This window comes from Ambystoma mexicanum, chromosome 12, assembly GCF_040938575.1.
Source record: "Ambystoma mexicanum isolate Mex_15411 chromosome 12, UKY_AmexF1_1, whole genome shotgun sequence".
Taxonomy (NCBI): Eukaryota; Metazoa; Chordata; class Amphibia; order Caudata; family Ambystomatidae; genus Ambystoma; species Ambystoma mexicanum.
The window spans coordinates 440,103,662-440,124,753 of record NC_090936.1 but is presented as its reverse complement, the minus strand read 5'-3'; the positions used below and the strand labels follow the sequence as shown (position 1 = coordinate 440,124,753).

The window sequence follows — 21,092 nt, the reverse complement described above, 5'->3', positions numbered from 1 at the left end:
TAGTACCAAAACACACTTGCTTAAAATCACATTTATGGTTGAATTTGTCTTTGCATTTCCAGTCGATGCGTGCTGCTGGGGAGGGGGCAGTGGGGTTGTGAGGGCTTGAGGGGGCTTATGAAGTTCTAAAAAGCTGTATGCTATGTGATGTAAACTGTTTCATTGCCTGTCTCATTATTGATAAAAGATAATACAAATTTTATTTTATTTTGAGAAATAAATTCTTCATCTGGTTTAAAGCGTTGCAAAGCATGATAGTTATCAAGCAAAACGTTAAGTGGGAACTTCGACAAGTACTTACTTGGAGAAGACACGCGAGACGCCTTCCGAATGGCAGTAGACTGTGTGATACACCCATGAGAATAAGAGACAGAGGATGGCGCCCAAGAAGAACATTCCAAAAACCACCTTCTCCTGAACAGGGGCCACAAAGGCGATGTTGGGCCGGAACATGTAGAAAAGCCCCAAACACAGGAAAAAAACACAGCCTGCCAACAGAAAGGGGGGGGGAATGTAGTCATATGCATTTAGGTGAAACATCAGGCAAAGAAACAGAACATATTTGAAATGTTGGCATCCTGCATGAGGAACATCATGAGCTTCACAGCCCTGCCTTTTCACTGGTGAGTAGCCAAGAGCATTTGTTTATGTTGTGGGTGGGATGTTCGCATCAGTCCAAAATGCATAGATTGGTCTATTTGGGAAAGTGAGTATTGATTCAACAGCAGGGAAGTTGCTCATGGGAAATGGGTACCCAGCTTAGAGACTCCACTCGATGACAAACAAGGGGTTAATCATGTGCTGACATGTTAGGGATAAGAAACTAGATCCTTCCCATTACCAGGTGTAAAGCTGTAGAATCAAATGGTGGGGGAGAGATCATGTAGTGCTGCTCCACATATTCAAATGCAAGTTAAATTGAAGGTGCTGGCCAACTACAGAGCAAATGCAAATGCACCCATCAGCTCAGACGTGCTAGTCAAATACTAACTTCAGTTCCATCATGATCCCACAAATCTTGGTATGCAGCAATATGGTTCCAGACCTTTACATAGGATTCAAAGGGCCCCTAAATGTCCTCAACAATAGTCACAATATCTGTGGTGGTGATGCAGCTATGCTGTGCTTGAGCTCCCTGACCTCTAAATGACATTCAACACACAATTATATTCAAGCAACTAAGAAACGTGGATAAAGTCGTGAGGTGTTTAAGTTAATCCCCGAGTGATATGATAGAGATGGTCTATAAGAACATCAAATGGGGCAGGGTCGCACACACACCTTGTTTATACGTCCTGGTGCCCAGCCCTATTCTGCCAACATATATCTAGATATGTGGGTGGCTTTAAACTGTAAGGTATTAGGCTCCAATAGAGCAAGATTGTTCTCGCCCCTACTTTAAATGCTAAATGTCGACTGTAAGGTGGATTTTTTCAGAGCAAACCCTGTGGTAGTGTTTTCAGAGGCCAACCCAGCAGCAGAACATTGGGCGTTGTGGATAAAATGTGGTGGTAATACAGTTTACTGCTGGATTGCTGCACAACCACGAGGTTTGGGGGTAAGGTGGAGGAAAAGCCTCCAGTAAGAACCGGCAGTATTTCCACCACCTTAGCGCCCAAAATCTGCAGCATTATCGCTGGTGAAATAGCACCAAAATCCCCTATGGAGTCCCATGGACTCCAATTAATGGGCACTAACACCACCTACCACCACTTGCAATCTGGCGGTAATCCCACCAGACTAAGTGGCGGTAACAGTAATACAGTTTTGGTGGTATCTCGGCAGATTTACCACCGAGATACCACCAAAATCGTAATGAGGCACTTTTTCTAGCCAAACCCTTACAAAGCAATGTAGACAGAGCAGTAAGACAGCTTTCAGGCGGTCAGAGGATGGGGTGCAAGTACAGTTTACAAAACAGACAGCCAAGTAATGGCACAACCCACAGAAGTATAAAACGGTACTATTTATTAGGCCTTGATGGCCCTCTCAAAGGCCTTACGCTTGCCCCTGTATAAAGCAGAACCCTCTCTCCTTGCCTCACATCCCTACCGGTCCATCTGCGCTTCACATTACCTTCTGAAACTTGCTCGCACGGCGCCGGTCTTTCTGGGAACTGGTGTTGATCTCCTTCGCACTTCCTGCAGCCGTCTGCTTCGTTGCTGCTTCTGCGGCTGCTTCGTGTGGTGACTCCTTGCGGGCTCTGCACCATTCGGGGACCGTGTGGTCTCCTCCTGGAGGACATGCAACTGCCTTGTCTTCTTCCCGCTGGGCTCAATCCTGCCGACGCAAGACCAGTCATGGATTCACTTTGCCACTCACTGGCGTCCTCTACAGAGTCCTCTCCTAGGGTTGAGTGCAGACTTCGAAACTCCTGGTTTCTCCAACAAAGAGGGAAGTTGAAGACGTGGAGTCCTTCCCTTTCCACTTTATAGGGCTGACTCCGCCCCAGCGTAACAATGACACATGTTGTCAATGGCTCCTTGGTATTCCTCATGCCCCCTGTGAGACACCTCGTCTCAGTACTTGCACAACCAGTAATCCTAATGTTTTCTGTGCTCTTCTTTTTCCTTGTATTTTCTGTCTTGGTTGTACCCCTGGCACTACAGAAATACATCGGTTTACTTTCAATATAGTGGTTTAAAATATAGGGGGTGGCTAAAGCAGGTGGGGGGGGTGATGTTGTACAACGGGTTGAACCCAAGGTGGTCGTCCTTATCCCCAGAGGGGGAGTCCCTCCCCATGAGGTCCTCTTGCATTAATCCACCCCTATGGGGACTACTTGGTAGCGCCGGCACCTCCCTAGCCTCATGGGAAAGGGCTCCCCCCTGGGGAGAAGTGACGATACCTGGCAAATCGTCACAATATCTATACACATGCACACACGCACACACACACACACATCTTTAAAAAAACACCTGCATATAATAGTATATTTAAATAAATATTTTTTATTTTTGCACTCCACTAACCTGCACAGAGGCTGGGTGGGGCGCATGTGACTCGAATTCAGGTACAAGCTGCACAAATACTGTACGTTTATTTTCGCTGCATTAATACATTTTTTATTCCAATGCAAAAGTGTACCAGATGGCTCAAAGAATACTCCCAACTCTCAGAAGGTTCAAATGTTTTTATTGATTTCTCTGGTGGGGCACTAGAGCCGTACCACACTTGTCCATCTAGAAATAGCATGTTTCAACCTAACACAGGCGTTCCTAGTCCTTGTGTTGGTATATAGAGAATATTGACCCCCCACCCCTAATGTCTATTCTGCATCTTGATTGTGGGGATAACCTAAAGGTGATTACATGTTCTACCTTTGGTGATTGCACGGTCTATCGAGGCTCCCTCAGGGACTTTCTAAACTAACCCTACATTATCACTTGGTTAATAATTACCTGAGATTCTGGGTATGTGCCTATGACACACTGCCCAAACCGATCTCCTTCTCATCACGCCCAGATGTTTCATCACCCGGTCTCTGTATATAATTTTTCCCTCTACTCTCCTACATCTAACTCCACCCACCATCACTCCTACTCACTACATCTCCCTCCTCTGTCCTTCTGATGTCTCATTCCTACTACTAGCCTCTACCCTTCAATGTTACTTATCCCCCTCTGCCCTACTGCCCTCTCCTCCAACCTACTACAACCATTCCACCACACCTTCTCCCCAGTCACACACTCACTCTCACAACCACATCTCTCTCACACCCTACACTCGAACAATCTCACCCACTGCTCTTGCTAGCGTGCACACACACCCACTCACTCACACCAACCAGTATCTCAACTTTTCCCAAAATATGATCTCCATCCTTCAAATCCACCACCCTTCCTCCTGCGGTCATCTTGCTCTGCTACCTCCTTCTCCGACCTCATTCAAACAACCCACAACTTATGCTGTCTCTTTTATCCCTCCCCTCTACCACCAATTGGTTTACTGTTCCTGTTCAACAGTATAGTAACTTGATATACTGCATAGCTGCATCACCACCACAGATATTGTGACTATTGTTGAGGACATTTAGGGGCCCTTTGAATCCTATGTAAAGGTCTGGAACCATATTGCTGCATACCAAGATGTGTGGGGTCATGATGGAACTGAAGTTAGTATTTGACTAGCACGTCTGAGCTGATGGGTGCATTTAGCCCTGTCTTCACTGCGTGGGAGGGGTTACAATTACAGGAAGTCACAAAAACGGGTTGAGCTCCACTTAAGACTGCCCTGCTGCAACAACGGTACCCGCACTACCAAGTGTCCAGGTTCGTGTTAGGGGGGTGCAGTGTGACCACCCGCAAGTTAAGTGTAGCCCTGTGGAGCTAATCCCCTTCCCATACGAATCCCTGGTAGTCTAGGTGGTTGAAAGCTATTCCGCTGCTCTTCGTGCCAAGGGTGTCTGGGGATCAAGGGTGGCACTCTGGTTCCTACCTTGCTGGTGCAGTCTCCCTTTTGACTATGGTGCCAAGATTGTTGCATACATATCGTGTGAGGCGCTGATGGGCTGCCGTCCTCCGGGTGGTCTTCCCGAATTGTTGCTACTTTGGTAATTCTGGAAGAAAAACCTTGGGAAGGAGAACAGTAAATCTGGCCCTCTCAACCGCCAATACCCCCTCTGGGGAAGGAATGGCTCTGGCTTCCATCCTAGTAGGCTTCTCACCCCCAGGTTAAGAGGGGGTCCTATCCCCTTGTGACAGAGTCAAGTTACTGACCCATCACCATGGCTACACTGCAGTCTTCCATCACCCCCAGGGGTCTGTGCGCTTGATTTGGGATATTAAATAAATTTAGCACTGCTTGTGAATCTGTCCTCATTGGAGTGACTATACCGTAGTGCTTGGTGAATGGACGTGCTGATTTGTGTATGTTACCCAATGTTATAGTGGCTAGGTATGCAATCATTGCTCCAATAAACCTTGCAGACTAGGTGCAGGGCTTTTCTGGAAGGATTTGATTTGCCAACTAAAATTCTGTCAGCCAACTTTGATCTATCTTGCCAACCTCAACCAGAACCTTAGAGAAAATATATAGTTTAGTCCCTTAGTCAAGGGAGATAGTCAGAATGTGATGCAACATATTACAATTCCCTTTCTGCTATAGAGGAGAATGTCCACAGTGGAGAGCAGAGCTGTCCCAAATCGAGTTTAGAATGTGCCTCCTTCCAAGATGACAGCATCACACTCCAAAGATAACAACATTTCAAGAAATTGTGTGTGCCATTAAGTTTTCAACAGAGCCGAAAAGCCACATCGTCTGAGGTCAGGATCAGGCAGCCCACGAAGCTCCTTCCAGTGACAAAGGACTCATGGAGATGCAGGAGTAAGTTGCTCACCTGTAACTTCTGTTCTCCAGCATTGGTATCTTTCATAGATTCACATGATGTTAATATTCCCCGACGACAGGCTGGGAATCCTCGGTTACCTTATTCTTTCCCTTGCTTAAAGCAAATAATACTTTCCCTTCTGTAGGCTCTCACCCTTAAGGGTGCTTCTGGCCCCAACCAATGGGACATTGAGTAGCTGGACCCTTAGATCCTCCTCCACCTCCTCCTCGTCCTCTTCCTCGTCCTCCTCTTCTCCTCAGATTCATGCTGGTCAGATACTTAAGGTTTTTACCTTGTAGAGGTGGAAGGAGGGCGCATGTGAATCTATGAAAGATACCAATGCTGGAGAACAGGAGTTACAGGTAAGCAAATTACTCTTTCTGCGGGGTTCGATCTTTCATAGATTCATTTGCTGTGAATAGACTTAGTAGCATTATGTATAAAAGGAGGCTGTAAAAAGCTATAAAGTGTACCTTATTGAAAAGAACACTGCAGGACTGCTCTCCCTGTCTGATCATCTGCTGCATGCTGCCTCTCCAAGCAGTAGCATCTTGTAAACGTACGTGGCATCGACATGTAGCTGCTTGGCAAATGTCTCTGATGGAGACGCCCACCCAGAGAGCTGCCAAGGCCAGCGTGGCCCTCGTGGAGTGAGTATGGGGAGGAGCGGGTAACGGCAGAAGGAAATGAAACATGAAATCCATCTCGAAATGCCCTGCTCGGACAGAGCTTTTCCCTTGTTAGTTGGTCTGCAAGCTAAGAACAGTTGTATTGAATTCCTAAAGTGCTTGGTCTTGTCGATGTAGTATTTCATTGCCCTTTTTACATCCAAAGAGTGCAGATCTATCTCTGATGGTGATGTAGCCTTTTAGAAGAAGACCAGTAAAACAATGGGCGTCTTTTTATGGAAGTCTGTTTGGACTTTTAGGATGGATCGTGGATTGGTAATGAGCAGAACGTTATCCTTCCTGAAACGCAAATATGGTTTGTTTACTGCCAGAGCCTGCATCTCTGACACCCTTCTAGCTGATGTGATGGCCACCAGGAATGTCACTTTCTAAGAGAGATAATGGAGTTGGGTTGCGGCCATTGGCTTGAATGGCTTCTTCATGAGACCTCCCCCACCCCAAGACGGTATTGAGGCTCCAGTCTAGTTGGGTTCTATTTGTTGGTGGAAACGTTCTGAACAGGCCTTTGAGAAAATGTTTAACTATTCTGTTGCTATACAGCGGCATGCATTGGCTCCATCTTGTGTATCTGCAGATTGCTGCTAGGTGGAATTGTATAGATGAATGTGTTAGGCCTTGCTTGGCTAAGTAGAGAAGGTATAGCAGGAGCTGTTCCAGTTGTATCTGGAGCAGCTGGACATTGTGCTGTTTTTTTACACCAACAACAAAACATTTTCCACTTGAGGTTACACAACTTATTGGTGGCAAGCGCCCTGCCTTCTGACAAAATATCCTTACAGTCTTGAGGGATTGGTAGGCGTCCAAATTCTGGGAAATCAGGAGCCACGCTGTCAACTTTTTTCTGTGGTCTTGCGAAAGGATGTCTGAGCAATCGCACAGCCGTATCCGTTGAGCCGCTGAAAGTTGTAGCCGGTCCAAGTACCACATTTGGCATGGCCAATTGGGGGAGATGAGGATCACTGAGCATGGGTGGACTGATCGTTTGTACTACCCAGCATATGACCAGGAAGGAAGGGAATGCGTAGGCAAACAGGTTGTCCCATGGGAAGACGAATGCGTCCCCCAATGAACCCTTTTGCTGTGTCCTCCTGGCAAATTTCCCAGTGCCAAATCCGTGGTGCCTCTAGGGACAGGGTTCTGGACCTCATGCCCCCCCATTTCCTGAAGGAAGGACTTTAGCGCCCATCTTAACGCTCTTAAAGCCCTTACGTTGATGTGGAGAGTTGTTTCTTCGGTTGTCCACCGCCCTCTGACATGAAGTTAATCAGTGGGCTCCCCAGCCCAACATGGAAGCATTGTGATGAGTGTCTCGTGATAGGGTGGATCCTGGAATGGATTTGAAATTGTGATGTTGGGTCTGTTGGCCCATCACTGTAGTTTTTTGGGCCAGTTTGGCTGAGACCTGTACCTTGTCTCCCCATGTTCCCGACGTCGGAGACCAATTTGCTGTGACAAATTCCTGCAGGGGCCTGGAGTCTGCAGTTTGGTATCAATAGGCTACACAATGCCATAATTCCCAGGAGCTGCATGCAGTGGCACACCCCGAGACATTGTTGTGGCCTGAAGTTTGGGATTAGAGTGGCAAGCGTGTGTACTCTGTTGACGGCCGTACCCTCGGTTCTTCCTGGAGAATTCTGCCCCAAGAAAAACCAATCTCTTGGATGGCAGAAGTGAGGACTCTTGTAATTTATGGAGGATTTTGAGGCGCTGAGCTTGACATGGAGCGATGTACCCCAACCATCGTAGGTGCTCACACCAACCAGTTGTCCAGATAGGGGAAGACATGGTGCTCCCCCCCCCTATGCAGGCTGGCAGCTATCGCAGTGAGACACTTGGTGAATGTACGGGGGGTGCGGGGTCCGACTATAGGCCGAATGGCAACACTTGAAACTGGTAATGGGCACGTTGCACCATGAAGCATAAATACTTCCTGTGCCTTGGATGAATTGGTATGTGGAAGTATGCGTCCCGAAGGTCTAGTGACACCAGATAGTCATGGGGCTGCACTGTTTTTATGATCTGCTGCAGCATTACCATGGTGAATTTATGCTTTTTTATGACCATGTTCAGCTTGCGCAGATCTAAAATGGGACGCCATTTGCAGTCTGGTTTTTGAACGACAAAAGATTGGGAGTAAAACCCCCATCTTGGCACCTTTTCTATGGTTGATTTTGACATATGTTGTAACTCCTTATATTTGTATGTGCACCGGTGTTCAACGATCTAGAGGGATTTCGGTGGAAGGCGTGTAAATTCTGACGATCTGGTGGGATTTCGGTGGAAGGCGTGTAAATTCCAGTAGATGTCTGTGGGTTACTGCTTCCAGTACCCACCTGTCCGATGTTATGCATTTCCAATTTTGGACATGCAGTCCCACTTTTCCCTCCACCTGCTTCTGCTTTGCTTAACATTCATTGTTGCTGCCTTGTCGACCTCTCTGGCATCCTAGCATTTGCTTGTGCCTCTGCGTCAGCCTGAAGTCCTTTGACCTCTGACATCCTTGGTATGATCGCCTATAACCCTGTGAGTAGTAGGATGAACTTTTATTATACAGTCTACCTCCTCTAGTGATAGACCGTGTAAGGTGGAAGCCTTATAAGGTAGAAGGTAGACCTGCTCTTCCAAGTCTCCCCTGAAGGGGCAAAAGGTCTGAAAAGACAAGAGGGAGCACACTGTGTCCGAATAGGTTTTTATTACTTTGAGGGCTTTGTCTATTTTTGTCCGAAAAGGTTATCACCTTCAAAGGCCATGTCGACCACCTTGGGATGTGCTTCCGGTCGAAAGTCTATGCCCCAGAGCCAACCTTAGTGTCTTAATACCACTCCATTGCCGATTTGCTTGAGACCTGGTTCAAGCCAGGTCTAATGCAATGTTAATACTGTGGTTTGACACCTCTTCCCCTTCCTTGAGGATTGGTTTAGCCTCCTTTCTTTTGTCTTCTGGGAGATGTTCCATTATGGGAGTATGGGGGCTAGCCTATGCACATTTTCCCAGTCATAATGAGTGATAATGGTCAGGGAGTTGGCTCCCTCGACTGTGGTAGCACCTATCGCCAGCGCCTTTTTGCAAAAAGCAACATGTTTGTGGCCCTCCTTTTCTAGGGGCACTGCACACTTGTTTGTCTGAGCGGGCCTTCTGGTCAGCAGCTGCTGAAATGAACAATTCTGCAGATGGTTGTGAGATGAGGCACTTTGGTGTCGAATCCGGAGTATTAAACTTTGTTTCATCGGCCTGTTACTGCAGGTTTGGTGAAAGGATGCCTCATTGTTTTTTTTACCTTCCTCCCATGCATGATCTAAAATTGGTATGAGACCACCTTCTATTTCCCATGTGATCGAAGAGGAAGGGTTCCTTTTTGTCCTCTGATGCAATTAGGCCAAATTCTTGACAGGCCCTCGTTATATTGTGAAAAGCTGAGATGTCGTGTCGCAGGGAGGCTCATCAACTGGCGAGTCTGTATCTCAACCATGATCATCCCTTGGGGCGAATGTGACTAGGTTGATGAGGTTGTCCATGAGATCACCTTCTTCCTGTACTTGCCTTATAGGTAGAGTGTGCATATTCTGAAAGGGTGTTGGAAACCTGTGAGGTCTGGGTGACCCACTTCGGCCCGTGACCCTGCGGGTCTTGAATAGGACGTGGACTTTGAGGCTCTGTGGGAAGATTGTGTCCCAGACTGTGATGTACACCTTGACCTTGCTCTGGAAGGAGAGGGTGATCGATGTGGAGGAGGGACTTGCATGGGCGTTTGTAGTGGTGGGGTCTGCTGGTGCGGTTTAGCTAAGGCGGAATCCAGCTGTGTAATGGCCCTCTGTAAAGAGGATAGAACTTGTAAAGATAGCAGCGCTTGCAGATTTGTCAACAAGGCCTGCATTTCCGCTTGAGATTGTTGCACACCCAAGTGGCTTGGCCCCAGTATTGAGTGGAGCACGTCATCAAGGCGATGTTGTCCCTGTTGGTGACCTGCAGATGCAAAAATAGTAATGTTCCTCCCTGGGGTTGAAGGGACTTCAGGAGACGTTGGAATCTTCGGCCATTCCCCCATGATTACTGGCTCTTTAGAGTCTGAAAACTGTGCCTGGTGCTCTTGCTGAGCTTCAAAATCAGTGTCTATTTCATGCTGCAGGATGTTCTCTTGGAAAACAGACTAGGCAATGGGCGAGACTGGTGAAGAAATCACCTGTAAATGTACTGCCTCCTGTCATCGAGTGTCTTTGTTATCGTTTTTGCTGTATGGTCTCCTCTTTCTGAAGGGGCATTAGGAGTAGATTTTCCTGAGACATTAACCAACGAGGCTATTGACTTCTTACTTTTTGTCAGAGATTTAGGTTTGTCATCCGTCAACGTGGTCATTGACCGTTGTTTACTTAACGAGTGTTGACTCGTTGACGGAGGCGTCAACCAGGTCGTTGACAAGGATTTGTTTCTATCCTTCGTGGAAGCTTCCAGAGGCTTCTGCTTACTGGACGACATTGTCATCAACAATACATATGTAGTCGTTGATGATATAGTTGCAGCCACCAAGACTTTAGACCCATGTTGTTTGCTTGATGACAGGAGGGTCATAGCCTGGCAGGTCGTCATCGACGATACCGTAGATTTATGGAGTATGCACAACGGGAAGGTCGTTGTCTGGATTTCTCACCTTTTTGTCAGTCGATTTGCTCAAGAACGAAAGGCTCTTCGATCGTTTACCTAACAAAGGCCTTGCTTCCTTCGACAAGACCTCCTGCCCAGATGATGGCTTGCAGATGTGGGTGTCGTGGCGCTTATGTTTTTTAGGCGTTCTTTCTTCTGGCCTTGCTCTCTATAGAGTGTGGTCTTTTTTTTTGCTGGGGATGGCCAAAACCCTTGTAGACTTCACATCGGAGGGGTAGTTTCCCTCGATGAGCCAGCAGACAAGGTGACGATTTCTATCTTTTAGGCTTTTAGAACTAAACCCCTGACAAATCTCACACTGTTCTATTGTGTGGTTGGGGTATAAGCAGTAGATACAGTCTGTGTCCCTGTCACCCTCGAAGAAATTTTTAAGGCCACAGGTGGCACAGGCCTTAAACATGGTTTTCTTCTAGCCTTCCATCCCCACTTAGCTGTATACAAGATGACTTTGTAGACGTGATGCCACAAAGAACTTCTTGTAGACGTGATGACAAAGAAACTCCTTTCCTTTCCAGAGAAGAAGAAATTCTCCTGTTGACGAGATTACCCGACTAAATTTGATGAATCCCAAGAAGAAGTAATTCTGTCAAACTCTTCTTTCTAAAATGAAGATATTTTCTGAGAGTAGAAAACACAACGACTCCCACCGGCATGACACGCCTTTACAATCTGAGGAAAGGACCAAGACCTAACGGTCATGCAACTGGATGCCCCATTGGTTGGGATCAAAAGCACCCATAAGGAGGGTGAAAGCCTACAGAAGGGAACGTTGTCTTTGCTTTAAGCATGGGAAGAAAATAAGGATACCCGAGGATTCCCAGCCTGACCCCTGGGAATATTCCCAGCATGTGAATCTATGTAAGATCCAATACTTCAGAAAGGGGGTTTGTCTTTCTATATAATAAGTGCAGATTATTTTCTAATTCATCAAAAAGAGCAAAGAGGAAGGTACATCAGAAGGTACAGGAGAATGTATAATAGAGCATGACATTTATTTTGAGGCTTGTTGTACAACCCATAAGGAACCTAACAAGTTCAGACCAACAGTGCAGATCTTTATAAAGCTCTTCCAACAAGAAGGGTTTATTATGTTTGAAGGTGGTGTACCAAAAGTGATGTTAACCTCTTAGTATTAACACTGCATTCCCATTTGACTACATACAAGTTGTTTTTTAAACTCAAACTGTGGCCTGATTGATAGGGCCTTTGCTTCAGGAGGGGTGTGGGAGTGGGACATCCCTCTAAATGTTTACTCAGTTGTTGGATCGAGGGGCTGCAGTTGGGTCTAAAGGTGCAAGTGCATATAAAAGCTGTCACGAATAGGCTAACTGCCTGGTTTCAATCCTGTGAGTTGTGATTTACAGCTCTATTGCCAGATACATGCTCTACAGCAGAGAGCAATTCATGGTAAATGGGTCATGGTGCAAGTCTCTTTGATGACCCTTTAACTAAGCGAAATTCCAATTATTTCCAACAGTTAATTGTGATGCAAAACAAAGGGGGGTCTGGGAATCTCTCTACCAGCACGACCTGCTCTTGGGTGAATAACCCCTGGGAGAGACTCTACCAAGTCTTTAGCTCACGGTCCCTTCACAGAGAAGACATTTCCCCGTATATCAGTCTTTGTCTTGCCCAGGGGCAGTCCAGCACCGAAATGCTAGGCAATTTTCCTCTGAACAAGAGTGCCAACAGCAACCTCGTACAGATGTTTCAGCCTTGTTGGGCATCATCAATGAGGTGAAGCTGTGCCTCTCTAAGAACAGTGAGCAAGGGGTCCACGTCTGCATCGCCCTGGTAACTTATGGTGAGACCCAAAGTTAATTTATACAAAACAAAGGCGGCTTTGGGAATCTCTTTACCAGCACGAACAGAGCCCAATGACCCGTTCTTGGGTGAATAACCCCTGGGAGAGACTAACAAGTCTTTAGCTCACTGTCCCTTTCACAGAGAAGAAATTTCCCCACATATCAGTCTTTGTCCTGCCCAGGGGCAGTCCAGCACCGAAATGCTAGGCAATACTCAGCAACCCCATACATGTGTTGCAGCCTTGTTGGGCAACATAAGTGAGATGAAGCTGTGCCTCTCTAAGAACAGTGGGTCATTTGCATTTTAAAACCAAGCCCACGCAGCAGCCCATACTAGAGGATTGGTTAATTTGTGAAAGAGGAGATCAATTCAACACCTTTACAAATGTACAAGGCTGCCTACTTGCTTGACAAGTCAAAAAGGGACTTTTTGCAAAGCTGCTCTTCGTATGTACATAATGCAAAACACGTGTCATGCTTGTTCCAGATCATGAAGAAAGTAAGCAACCTTAATAGAGAATATAACCAACACGCAGCAGACTACATGGACATCTCAAATTGACCCATCGGACTACATGGACATCTCAAATTGACCCATCGTCACATGTGAATAGGACATCCAGCCCTCCCCCCTGTTCATGCGTTCTGTCACTTGCAGCTTTTCATTTATATCTGAAGAGCAAAAATGAATACCAGAATAAGGAAAAAGAGAGAAGAGTCTATATCACTCACAAGTTTGATGAAGGATAGTTTTGATATCTGCATTAAATCTGTAGGCTCTCCAAAGAGAATGTTGCATATAGCTCATGACAAATCCAAATAAACAAATCTGCTGCGAGTTTTCAGTGTAAATGAAGGGATGAAGTTAGATGACAAGAGTCCATTTATCAAAATTACTAGCCTTCGGAGTGTTCTTATTCAGGAGTTACTTTTCATGTAGAGTATGACCCCTAAAGTTTCTGGCTTAAATATTCCCCATGCAGTATAACCCAGTAGATGGGATTTGTCGTTCACCAGGAGTAAAGGGGCTTGGATCAAGTAGATGGCCGTTTGATGCAAGTAATTCACATGAGTATAGTGGCAGAAATTGTGCGCATTTTAAGCAGGCCACCAGGTTTCATTTTCTATACAAGTCACTTGTAGGTGCTATGATAATTGTCTTTTTGAACTCAGACGCAATACAAACCATGCCCTTCCTACCAAGATTCCTCTCTGTGATTTTGAGATCACACACAACTACCAATGCAGCAAGGCCTCAACCCACTGAGCTATGTTACCATTATGGTCTCTTGTATGTTAAGTTATATGCTGTTTTATGTATCTGTGCACGCCACACTAATCATGCACACAATTTATATAAAGACATATGGGCTTATCCAAATGTGTCAAATCTTTACTCCTGGTAAATCAGTTTAGGTAGCTAATTTTGACATGGGGTCGAAATTGGTATTCATGGAAGTCACTCATTGTTGTCAGGAAGTCCAGCCTCATGAGTAGAGAGTCTGAAAGGTGCTGTGACATGCACCCAAAAATACGAATTCCTCTAACCCCTCTATCGATTGCTGTGTTGCTGTGTCTTGTACTCTATTGCTGACTGTTTCTGCTAAATCATCAGTCTCTTGCCCTGTTGCATTACCATTCTTCACTTTTTACGCACTCTTTAAATTGCTTTCCCATTGATTTCTTTTACATTTCTATTGAGGTCAGTTATTTCATCTTGCTGCTACCTCTAATTTACTCCGTACGACTACTTTATAACTTTACCACTGCATCAGTTACTACATTAACATCTGTTACTCTCTATACTGCCACAACATTTTTCTCTGCTGCCACCTTTTTCCTGTGAAGCAACCTGGCTCACTCTTTCACCCTGCTGCACAATGTGTAGCTTCTACATAGTATGAAACAAATTAACATCCAAAATACATGCAACTATTACTTTGTGTCCAATACATGTGACCAGTCATGCTTTGCATGTCCCGTAGAGGTTTACTATCGCAGCTTTTATAAAAATTCCCAGACAGGTTTATGCAAAATTGCACAAGCTGGCTTGTGGAGCCAGAAGTAGTTCCTGGTAGCTATATCAAGCTAGCATCCCCTTCTATGCCCTGCCTAGGAGCTAAATAGCTCCCAGCAATTTCAAACCCTGCACACGTGTTTCCCTTTTCTTGAATTTTAGTGTGTAGACCGACAGATGCATTTTTAATCCAGCATCTTTGCTGGATTGCCTTGTACTAATTATGCAGATACACATTTACAGCTGTGCTCCTTTTCAATTTGAGGAAATCATACTTTTTTATTTTTAGGTTTATTTACCACGTGGTTTGTTTTATTTATTTGGTATTCAGCGGCCAAAAAGGCTTTCAATACATAACACAACAAGAAACACGAAGAGCACAAGATAATGGTGGTGTTAACCAATTCGTACATATCACACTAAAATAAAATATGGTGAATTAAAATATTACTATGACTAATACCTCTAACAATAATTCACGTCTTTAATAATAATAATAATAATAAGTAATTTACCAACTAGTGACTCATTGATACATCATTACACCCAAAGAACGATCCCCAGATGTTTAATGACTCATTGATGCATCATTACACCCAAAGAACGATCCCCAGATGTTTAATGACTCATTGATGCATCATTACACCCAAAGAACGATCCCCAGATGTTTAATGACTCATTGATGCATCATTACACCCAAAGAACGATCCCCAGATGTTTAATGACTCATTGATGCATCATTACACCCAAAGAACGATCCCCAGATGTTTAATGACTCATTGATTCATCATTACACCCAAAGAACGATCCCCAGATGTTTAATGACTCATTGATGCATCATTACACCCAAAGAACGATCCCCAGATGTTTAATGACTCTTTGATGCATCATTACACCCAAAGAACGATCCCCAGATGTTTAATGACTCATTGATGCATCATTACACCCAAAGAACGATCCCCAGATGTTTAATGACTCATTGATGCATCATTACACCCAAAGAACGATTCCCAGATGTTTAATGACTCATTGATGCATCATTACACCCAAAGAACGATCCCCAGATGTTTAATGACTCTTTGATGCATCATTACACCCAAAGAACGATCCCCAGATGTTTAATGACTCATTGATGCATCATTACACCCAAAGAACGATCCCCAGATGTTTAATGACTCATTGATGCATCATTACACCCAAAGAACGATCCCCAGATGTTTAATGACTCATTGATGCATCATTACACCCAAAGAACGATCCCCAGATGTTTAATGACTCATTGATGCATCATTACACCCAAAGAACGATCCCCAGATGTTTAATGACTCATTGATGCATCATTACACCCAAAGAACGATCCCCAGATGTTTAATGACTCATTGATGCATCATTACACCCAAAGAACGATCCCCAGATGTTTAATGACTCATTGATGCATCATTACACCCAAAGAACGATCCCCAGATGTTTAATGACTCATTGATGCATCATTACATGTTTTGAATGTTTTTGAAAGCAGGATCATAACATTCATAATTACCTAAATGTTTTCAATCTTATATTTTAAGCAACACGATATAATGATAGTGTTAACAAATTAGTACGAAACACACTAAAATTAAAACTGTGGTTAGTTTAAATGTTACTATGGCTAATACCTCTTGGATAGTAATACAAATAATAAAGAGGTACCATGTTACACGACCTAAACGTTCTCAATCTAATATTGTGTTTTCACAACGAAGCAGCAGGTGTTTGACAGTTTCAAGTGACCTTGAACCACAAAGCCAACCTACTCTGTTGTTTATCCAGGCCTATAAGAGTCCCTAGGACGCAGATACTCAATGACAAGCCAACTGTGTGGATTGTCCAACAAAACGTGGAGGTGCTACTCATTTATGAAGCTGCATTATGTATTCTCCACTTTGAGATTTAGTGGCCAGGTTAACCCTGGTCTGCTCCAGGGAAAGACTCAAAAAGACTGGGGTAAAAACGAATGGGAGAGTTGACCGAATTTCGTCTGTACGAAAATTATGTACTGCGAAAATTTCGACCAAGTCTCCAATTTGTTTGCATTACAGTGAAGAAGGGCAACAGTGGATGCAGGGCTATCTCCCGCATCCTTGTTCACTGTAATGTGAAGGGAACCGGCGTCGCAGAGGCATGCTGGAGACGGCGGCACACAAGGAGGTGTGTCGCCCACAGGTAAATAAGGGGGCAAGGGGATAGTCCAAAATGTCTGGGGGAGAGAAAAACAAAGTTATTTTCAGTAAAATAACTTTTGGTCTTTTCTCCTTCGAACATTTTAGCTTCGGGTGGATAAAAATGGTTTACAGGCGTTGATAAGTTTATTAGTGTAGGCAGTGGATGAGATAGTGGTGTTAATTTGTTTTTTAAGCAAGAGTGTGGAATCGAGGTACACACCCAGCGTTTCAACTTCTTTTGAGACTTTTATAATATTTCCATCGATGGTGAAAGACTGGTACCAGGGGTTGAGTTTGGTGAGACGGGCCTGGGAGCCCACAATCGGCAGTTTCGTCTTGTCATCATTCAAACAAGGTTATGGGTAGCCATCCATACTTGGATTTCAAGGTAGATTTTATTTAGTTTTGCAACATCTTTCTAATAGCACCCGGTGAGTGTGACGAGCATCTGGGTATCGTCGGCATCATTCGTATATGTGACACCAAGGTCGTCAAGGCGGTGAAAGAGGAGCTTGGTAAAGATGTTGTAAAGCGTGGGGGAAATAAAAGACCCTTGGGGGACTCCACATTGAATTGGGATGGGGACAGCCGCAGCAGAGGGGGCGAAGACCTTTGTTGTTCTGTCGGACAGAAAGGATCGAATCCAGTTGGTGGCATTCTGGGAGAATGCGGCAGCCGAGGAGAGGTGTTTAGTCAGAAGGCTGCAGACAGATCCAACAAGAGCAGGATGGCCAGTTTGCCCTCGTCTTTGGCTTCATCCATTTGGATTTTTAGTTCCAGGAGGGCTGTTTCAGTCCCGTGCCTGGGTCTAAAGCCGGATTGTCTCAGACCTAGGAGGTTATTGTCTTCCAAATGTTGTTGTATTTGGAGGTATGCAACTCTGTCTAGTATTTTCAGGAGAAAAGGGACAGTCGTGATGGTCTGTAGTTGGTCAGTATATTGGGGTCTAGGTTAGGTTTTTTGAGTAGAGGTAGGACCCACGCCTCTTTAAGATTGTTAGGGACAGACAAATTCTCAACTGACAAATTGATCAGGGTGGTGATGAATGGAGCTAGATATTTAGCCCCATCCTTAATTACTATGGCAGGGCATAGGTCACCTTGACAATTAGAGGTTTTTAGGCTAGCAATTATGTTGATTACTTCCTCCTCGGTGACTGGGGAGAAGTGGAAGGATAAGGGCAGCCCACATGTTCAATAGAGGAATACATGTTGCACTTGCAACCTTCACCCGTCGTTAGATTCAGACAGGAGATGCCAAATCCAATGATTTGACTGGTGCCAGCTGACAGTAATATGTCAAGTAGTGAGTTCTCAGAACTGTTAATCAGCTTCAAATAATGTAGATTGATCCTCACAGAGCGTACCACCAATATTAGGGAGCCCACATTCAGCGAGTAAATATTCTATTAGAGTTGATCCAGTACTCTCAGTGATTGTGTTTAGGCACATCCCCTCAATCTTTATTAACTTAGCCAGATGTTTCCTTTCCCTAGCAGCATAGATCTAATTTTTGCATTATATACCTGAAATCTAGAGTAAATGGAAAACCTGCTCCGTTTGTGGCAAAGCCGCAATACAGCATCAAGCAGCTGTCGAGCTTTAGACTCGATTTTTCTATCTGAAGAGCCCATGACATCTTTCAGTCAATTGGAACACCTAAATATTCATAGACGGGAACGGCATCAAGAAGGTTTTGGTCCAGAGCTCACCTATAGCTGTACTGATTACCGGGTGGGGATTAAAAATCATAACTTTTGGTTTTAATAATCAGTATGTTGCTTTTGGCGTATGCCGCAAGACAGTCGAGTTGAATTTATAGACCTTTAGCCGTGAAGCGAAGAAGGACTAAGTCGCCTGCATAGCCACTGCAGTCAGTTAATTCCCAACCTCAGTGGATACATTTGTTTTCCAGTGAAAGGACAGGGTAGATCTGACAAATAGAGATTGAATAACGTAGTGGAAAGTATGCACCCCTGCTTTAGGCCAACAAATGTGGTTAAGGTACTAGTGACCTCACCAGTAGATTATATTATAACTTTGACAGTAGTCTTGCTGTGCAAAAGCATGATCATCCTTAGAAGGCCCGCTTGTATGCCCCATTTAAGTAGTTTAGACCAACGGCTCCCTCACTGAACAACGTCAAAAATGGCACTGAAATCAATAAAAGCCACATAAACATTGTGTTTCAGTCCCAACCACGAGTATTCAATAATGCAAATAAGAGCTAGTAGATTTGTAGAGGTGCCAGAACCCTTGCAAAAGCCCGTTTGGTTCATCTGTATTATGTTCTGGTTTTGTGCCCAGTCGTGAAGCTCCCCAAGCAGGACTCATGCAAAGATTTTTGAAGGAGGGTCAATCATCACAAAAATCCGATAATTTTTATGATTTCATTGTGACCCCTTCTTATGCACCAGAATGATGATGCTACTCAGAGACGAAGGCAGCTTGCCACCAACATGGATGGTCATAAAGAGTATGTGTAATAGCCTGGCCCACCAAAGAGGTTTGAGTTCAATAAGAGTGTTACACAGGCCGTCAGGGCCCGGAGCCCTCACATTTTTAAGTGCCTTGATAATGTCTATTACCTTCTCTTCCCCTCCAGTATATACAGCCACCTTCCAGTGATGTTAGGAATAGTGAGTGATGAAAGACTCGCCGCCCTATTTCACTCCTAATAAAGGTCTCCCACTCAGCCTTGGAATACCCAACCAATAATGTTCTTCGGTAGATTTAGCATCAACACGTTTCCAAAACCCACAACTGTTATTCTGCAGAGTCACAAGAATTAAGGTGTTCCGCTGTTCAGCCATTTTTGTCCTGCAGTAAGTCCTCAACCAATGTTGATAGTGCACTTTAGATTGCTTTATGGCCATGAAGCAGGCATGACAATCAGTAACGTGACAAAACACCCAACAAATTTCGAGCCTAACCCATCGTTTAGCATGTTTGATGTTCCTGTCGTAGCAGTGTCTATGCTTGTTACCAGCATGACAACTGGTTCTAATCAGGTTGGCGAGACAGAACAAGGTCATTAGTAATGCAGTCAACAATCATGCCATACACCTTAAGAAACACCTCCATGGAATACTTCAGGTCGCTGTTCTCAATACCAAACCAAGGTCAGTGGGATCGGTTTTAAGATAATGGCTTCGGTTAATCTGGACATAATCAGTAAGAATAAGTGAGGCCAGAGAAATAAACCACTCTGAGCTTATTGATTCAGTCATTACCTTATTCAAATTTGCATTATTGCTCGTTAGATTTGCAGTATTCAAACTAATTCAATTCCGCCTGCGTATAATATTAACAATACCTATTGCATGGGTGCGAGCATCAGGAGCAGTCACACTGAATAGTGTAAACAGCAAAAAGTTGTCACTTTCAACACAGGGAATGATGGCTAGATTGGTTTCTTGAGTCTATAATGTACGTGACATGAAAACATAACCAATAGTACTTGCGCTTTTATTAGATCATCTAGTATAGTTACCCGGCAAGTCGCCCTCACCATGCTCGTTTCAACATGCAGAACCCATAACAACCCATCAACTTAGCCCATTCTAAAACTCTTTTATGAGGACTAGATTGCCCAAGAATGGGTCTGGGCAGATTCACGTTTTTGTCCAATTCCGCAGTCGTTTTCTTTTTTTAAAACTGTATTTAATACGTCGGCAGTGGGTTAGAGGGCACACTTCATTTAGTTCATAACATTGCTTTGATGTACATTCACAATGACACATATTTACAGAATCTCAACCGGTGTCTCAGCATTTTAACTTATTACATGGTAATGTAGCATATTACAATACATACACATTTCGTTATTTTCAAAAAATTGCAATTTTCAGTTTTGTAGCTCTTCCATGTATAAACGATATGGTGCACAAGGCCACCACTGTACTCACATATCCCTCTTCATTATCATTCACGAATATCAATTCCTTAAACCATTGTTGAATCGTTGGTGCTTCTTTTGCTTTCCAATTAAGTAAAATGCATGTCTTGGCAATTAAAGATCCCATGTGAATAGTCTACAGATAGTTATTTTAGCTTTAGCTTTCCCTACATCTCCAAGGAGATATTTCAGAGGGAGGAGTGTCAGGGGTATATCAGTCATTGCATTTAGTGACCTTGCTACGTGTGACCAAAAGTCATTAAATGGGGGGCAGCTCCAGAACACGTGAATTGTGTCTGCTTCTCCATGACCACGTTTCGGGCACTTTTGAACATTATCTGGGTTGAAGCGTGAAATCGTGTTAGGTGTATAATGGAGTCTATTCTGCACTTTAAATTTTATTAGGCGCAATCGAGCATTCAGGGAGACCTCCCTAGTGAGGTTACATATTTTCTGCCACTTACATCGTCAGTTACATTACCCGTGTCCGTT

The 21,092-nt window shown here is 44.4% G+C and overlaps 1 protein-coding gene across 5 annotated transcripts in view; it reads right to left on the bottom strand.

The window, feature by feature from the left end:
• ADIPOR2 (adiponectin receptor 2) overlaps window positions 1–21,092 on the bottom strand; it is a 421,991-nt gene that overhangs the window by 119,968 nt on the left and 280,931 nt on the right. For all 5 annotated transcript variants that reach the window (XM_069628629.1, XM_069628627.1, XM_069628630.1 and 2 more), the window contains one exon: window positions 302–488. In XM_069628629.1, the coding sequence (XP_069484730.1) occupies window positions 302–488 (187 nt within the window). The remainder of the gene's footprint in view (window positions 1–301; window positions 489–21,092) is intronic.